The 5,757-nt window shown below is 59.7% G+C and overlaps 1 protein-coding gene across 1 annotated transcript in view; it reads right to left on the bottom strand.

The window, feature by feature from the left end:
- The window catches only part of SEMA3G (semaphorin 3G), a 10,422-nt gene extending 6,859 nt beyond the window's left edge, over positions 1-3,563 (bottom strand). The window contains exons 1-4 of the mRNA XM_031058237.1: positions 3,411-3,563; positions 2,310-2,372; positions 682-801; positions 3-92 (exon numbers count right to left, since the gene is read on the bottom strand). Coding sequence (XP_030914097.1) covers positions 3-92; positions 682-717 — 126 coding nt within the window. The 5' untranslated portion in view covers positions 718-801; positions 2,310-2,372; positions 3,411-3,563. The remainder of the gene's footprint in view (positions 1-2; positions 93-681; positions 802-2,309; positions 2,373-3,410) is intronic.
- Positions 3,564-5,757: the final 2,194 nt, after the last annotated feature.

Below are 5,757 nucleotides of genomic sequence, written 5' to 3' on the forward strand. Positions count from 1 at the left end.
CCGATGACGGGGCTGGCAAAGGCGCGGCTGGGCTCGTGCGGGCACCGGCCCCGGCCGCTCTCCACGCTGGCACGGTCCAGGCTGAAGGTGTGCTGGGGAGGGAGCAGGCAGGTGAGCCCTGGGCCAGGCAGGGGCCACCTCTGGCCCCTGCCCAACCTGCACCTCACTCAGGGCACCCAAAGGACCATCTGGAAGCAGCATCCATGCTTTTTGAGGCAAGACTGATCCCATGAGGGTGCACGGCAGCTGAAGGGGACCTGCCAGCCCCATTGCTTGCCCGCCTGCCTGGTCAGAGTGATCATGGTACAGACAGGGCTCCTGCTGCCCATACAGGGCCAGGCTGTGGGGGGGAGCTCTGAGGGGTGTCCTGCCATTCCACCCAAGCCAACCTGATTTATAAGCAAAATGCCACCCCCACCTCAGCCCCTGGCAGGACACCAGCCCCTGGGGACACGTCTATAAAGGAGATCCCAGGCCAGACAGGTGGGAAAGCTGGACAGGGAGTAGCAGAAGGACAAAAGGACAACAGGGAGCTGGTTCCTGACACTCCCCCCCCACCAGCATTCAGATAAGAGCAAACTGCACATCCAGCATCCCCATGCAGTCCCAAGGCCCCTCAGGAGAGAGGCAGGCAATGGGGACCTACATTCCAGGGCTGTCCTGCTGGGGATGCTGCCCTACCTCGCCACGGTACCCCACGTAGACGAAGGTGCACATGGGGTGGAAGGCGCCTGTCCCGCAGGCCAGCAGGTGTGTCCGGTTGTAGGGATGCAGCACACGGACATAGTTGGCACAGTCAGTCTGTGGGGACAGCAGGACAGGAAGGGTCACTGGGAATTGGTGCTGTGCCCACCCAGGCTCCCTGCCTCTGCCTGGGGCCCTGCCACAGTGGCTGAGCCCCAGCCCTGGCTCTCTGGGTTCCACCCAGGCTCCCTGCCTCCAGCCTGGTGCCAGGGATCGGGGGTGGCAGCTTGTGCCCACTGACAGGGCTTGAATGGGCTTCATCTGGGTGAGCCCCAGCCCACTGCAATACAACAGGGCTTTTTACTGGTCCTCCTGCTGCCCAGAGCATCCCAGGGGAACCACACAGGATCCCCCTGCCACCTCCTGCCCACAGGCACCTGTGCACTCACCTGTGGCACAGTCCACACTGCCCAGGGCACCAACATCACCTGCTCTGCAAGCTGCAAACCCTCCCCAAACCCCTGGCGCCCAGGACGTGACCAGATGCAGGGACATCCTTCCCCCTCACGTTCCTGCTTACGCCAGGGATGAAACAAAAGGAGGAAACAGTGGAGACAGAGACAGAGACCCACAGGCATCCTGTCCTGCCTCCAGAACAGCTCTGGTCGCTGCCGTCTGGAATTGTCCCCTTCTCTGAGGGACGGCAGCAATGGCATTCCCAGGGCTGGAGACCTGCCACCTCTGACTTTGTGCATTTTCTCCTGGCAGTTCCCATTGGAAAAGGGCTCCCATCCTTCTCCACCATTAGCTTGGCAGCTCCCCGGGCCAGCACCAGCCCTGCCTGCCCTCCATTGTCCCCTCCACAGCGGGATGCGAGCTCCTCCTCTGCTGGGAACACCACTGCCCAGCCGCCCCGGGGGCTCCCAGCCTCCTGCTGTTTATTTTCCCTTTGCAAAGAGCCTCTAAAATAGCAAGGGAAAAAAAACATACGTTCAAGAAAAATAAAAAGTTGAGCCTGCCCTGGCTTGGATCTGTCGGTGAGAGCTGGTAAAATAAACACAGAGAGCAGAACAGGGACTCCTGGGAGCAATTTGTCTGGGCCAGGGGAGCCTTGGGGACTTTCTCCCCGCCACAGTCCTGTTTCATATCGGGCGGGGGGATGCAAAGAGGGGTAAGGTTTAGGGAACAAGATCACCAAACCTGAGCCAGTTACAGATTTCCCACCATCAGGGACAGCCAGGATGGGGCAGGCAGTGTTGCTGGGGTCTGGAGCACAGCATGGGGGTTTGGGTCCCTCCAAGTTCCAGTCCCAGAGCCCAGCTGTCCTGCCTGCTCGTGCAGCCACACTGGGACACACTGGCCACCACCCTATGGCCACAGGGCTGAGCAGAGCAACTAAGACATGTTTTCCAGAGCCTGGAGCAAGCCTCTTGCATGGCCAGGATTAGCCACAGATTCCCTGCCTCAGTTTCCCTCTTGCACCAGGATTAACCGGCCCCTGAGCCCCAGGGCCATCCCTGGCAGGTGACATGGCACAGCCCCAACATGGGAGGAACCATCTGTCACAAGGGGACCCATCTGGCACCCCCCAGCTCACAGCAGAGCACACATGGGGAGAGACTCACCCCTGGGTCCTTCCCCTTCTGCAAGCACTCCTCCGTCTGCCCAGGGCGGGGTGGCCAATAGATCTGCAACACAAAGGCTCTGTTGGAGCAGGGACGGGGGACAGCAGGGACCCAGCCTTGCAAATCCACATCCCAGGCTGACAATGGCAAGGGGATAGAGAGAGGGACAGAGAGAGGGACCACAGCTCCCCGGAGCCCACCCAGCCCAGGACTCACACCCTACAACCCCGAGCAGGACCCTTCCTCCTGGGCAGATGCAGCCTGGCAGTCACAGCCCCCAGCTGGGCTGGATTTGGGTGGTCATGCTGGGAATGGCTGGAGCTGCCCTGAAAGGGGGTGGGCTTGCGGGTGGCCTGGGGAAAAGGTGCCCAAGGGACAGCAGGAGTGATGGAGTCCCTGTCCCCCACAGCCTTTAGCAGCTCTTGGACCAAGGGCAGCTTAGGTACACAAGCCCTTGACCCCACCGCAGTGACCCAGCTCACTGAGGGGCACTTCATTTCCTCCTCCTCTCTCTTCAGCTAGAAACAGCCCAGAGCCGTGTTTGGAAAACAAAAAGTCAAAGTGGAGAGGGTGAAAGAGGAGGGGAGCCACCACCCAGCACCATCATTCTGGTCCATCACCTCTCCCACCAAGGAACCAGGAGAGATTTGCGGGCTTTGCCAGGTGAACCCTGGCACAATTTTTAGCAGCGATGGATCCCTTCAGCTCCTTGTCTCTGCAGGCTTTCAGCTGAATATTTGGCCTGTGAAGGGGATGCCCAGATGGGGATGGGCATCACTCCATCTCCCAATGGCAGTTTTTTAGTAGAGTGAGGTCCGAAACAATGCTCAGTGCCCAGGAATCAGTGGTGAGCTGCACCACCAGTCTCCTAGGCTGATGATCACAACTAATTGCCGGCTAATTTCCCTCCAGCCACCACAGCCAGCCTGCCCTTGCCAGGCACTACAAGTTTACAGAATAATTTCGAGGCACTTGAGATGAGGCCATCCCCAGGGCAGGCCTTGTTGCAGTGACTTTGCCCGGCTCAGCTGGACACTGACAGGCCCACAGGGGGCCAGGGTGGGGACAGACACCCCAGATGCTCAGCAGCACCCAGCTCACCTCCTTGGCATCTGCAGTGGCCCCGTCCAGGAGCAGGGAGTAGAGCACATCCTTGCCCCCGAGGAAGAGCCGGTCGCGGTACTCGTCCAGGTAGAGGCAGCGGAAGCCCAGGGAGCCGTGCTGGCCAAAGAACAGCACGGAGCGGTTGGAGCCTAAAAGCTCTGCCAGGAAGAGATGAAAGCATCAGCAGGAGCCATCCCAGCCCCAAGGGTTCCTCTGAGCTGCTGCTGAGTATCATGGAGCTGTGCTGGAGTCAGCAGAGCTGGTCACAGCCACTCCAGCCTGCAGCATCTGTCTCATGGGCATCCCAGCCTCAACCTGGCTGGAGTGCTGCTCTCCCAGCGGTTGGAGCCTAAAAGCTCTGCCAGGAAGAGATGAAAGCATCAGCAGGAGCCATCCCAGCCCCAAGGGTTCCTCTGAGCTGCTGCTGAGTATCATGGAGCTGTGCTGGAGTCAGCAGAGCTGGTCACAGCCACTCCAGCCTGCAGCATCTGTCTCATGGGCATCCCAGCCTCAACCTGGCTGGAGTGCTGCTCTCCCTGCCAGCCAAGGACAAAGCTGCAGAGCCAGCAATTGGCAGCAGGGTCCCAGGAGAGGCTGCCACCCCCAGCAAGGTTTGGCTGAACCACCCCAGACTCCCACTGTGGCCGTGCCACAGCAAGCTGGGCTTTGCCATCAGCCCCGGGCTGGGCTCACACAGAGCTGGGATGTGGCGACACCGGACACGGGGTGGGTGCAAAGCAGGTCCTGTCCCTGCTGGGTGCCAGCCAAGGACACAATAGCAGGCACCCAGCCAGTGCCATGGGGAAACTGCCACACAAAGCCCACTGCTGCCACCAGAACTCACTGACAGGATGGCTTCCTCCATGGCACACACAAGGCACTTGGGGAGAGGCTGCATCCCTGGGATGGACATCACATCCCAAACAACAGGGTCTGACAGTCAAAGCCCCCAGAGCAAGTCCAAGCCTGAATCTCGTGCAATGCCTCACAGTGACGACAACACGGGGGCAGTGGCTCAACTAGTTTCCAGTAGGAAATTACTTTCAGGGTCATTGAGCTGGCACAGTGGTGCCCACAGAGCTGCCACAGCTGCCAGAGGGAGAGGGCCAGAGGGAATGGCTCAGCTTCTCAGAGAGAGAACCCACCCCGACCCCAGGCCAGGCCGCTGTGCCTGCCAGACAGAGAAGGAGAGGACAAAGCACCATTGATGAGCACAGCTCTGTCCCCAAACACCCTCCAGCCCGGAAGACTGCCAGCCACTGCAGCTGACCCCAGGGAAAAACCCAGCCCCAGCATCTCCCACACATGTCCCCAGAAGAGGGGAGGCGGTGCTGGGACAAACCCAGTCACCACTTGGGCTACCAAGTCCTGCTCTTGCTGGGGGAACATTTGTCACTTCCAGCAAGGAGGAGGCCAGTGACATAATGCCCATTCTGGTGGGAAATGCCTCTTCCAGGCCCTGCAAGGGAGGCCTAGAAGGTCCATCCCCAGCAGGGGACAGCAGACACCTTCACCCCACCACACACCCTATCCCTGCTCAGGGGCAGTCCCAGTGCCCCAGCTGGTGATGCCAGGGGCACGGGGGATACAGCCCCAGCAGCTCCATCCCCATTGGAAAGAGCCCTGTGCCTGCAAGCAGAGCTGGCTCCAGGCAGTGGTGGTTCCCCCACCCAGTCTGGCACTCTCCTCCCTGTGTCCTCCCAGCACCAGGTCCTCCCATATCGCCGGGTCCAGCCCAGGAAAACGCTTTGTCTCCTTCTATTCTTGCCCAGCAATAATATTTTCCCAGCTCAAAACAACACTGGCAAAGTGGGCAGGCTCCTTTTATTGTTTCAGGCAAGGCTTCCCCCAGACCTGGAGAATTCCTCCTGCGCCTCGGGTTACACTGGCCCAGGGCGCCTTCCCCTCCAATCCCCAGGGACCAGCCCTTTGCCATGCCCCATCCATCCCTGGGACACCTTCACCCCAGCGTGGGGGTCCCTGGGCAGGGACAGCAAAGAGCACAGGGCAATGCTGCTGGTCCTCACAACAGCAAAATGCGCTTTCCCCTCTCACATGAGCATCTGCTGGAAGTTGAAACAAAATGGAAGGAGTGCCTGGAAGTGTGAGGGAGAGCTGGGTACACGGCCACCCCTGCACCCACAGCACAGCTCCTGTCCCTGTCACCCCACAGAGTCACCTCAGCCATGCAGAGCCCAGGTCGAGGAGCTCTGCACAAACAGCCTCAGCTCACCACGGTTTTAATTTCAGAGACTCTAATGTCTTTAATTGAAATTTTCTTTTTTTTTTTCCTTCCCCCGGGGAGAAGGCAGTGGCAGAATTTGTTTCATGGGAAATTTCAGTT

The sequence above is a fragment of the Geospiza fortis genome, unplaced genomic scaffold, assembly GCF_000277835.1.
Source record: "Geospiza fortis unplaced genomic scaffold, GeoFor_1.0 scaffold78, whole genome shotgun sequence".
In the NCBI taxonomy this organism is placed as follows: Eukaryota; Metazoa; Chordata; class Aves; order Passeriformes; family Thraupidae; genus Geospiza; species Geospiza fortis.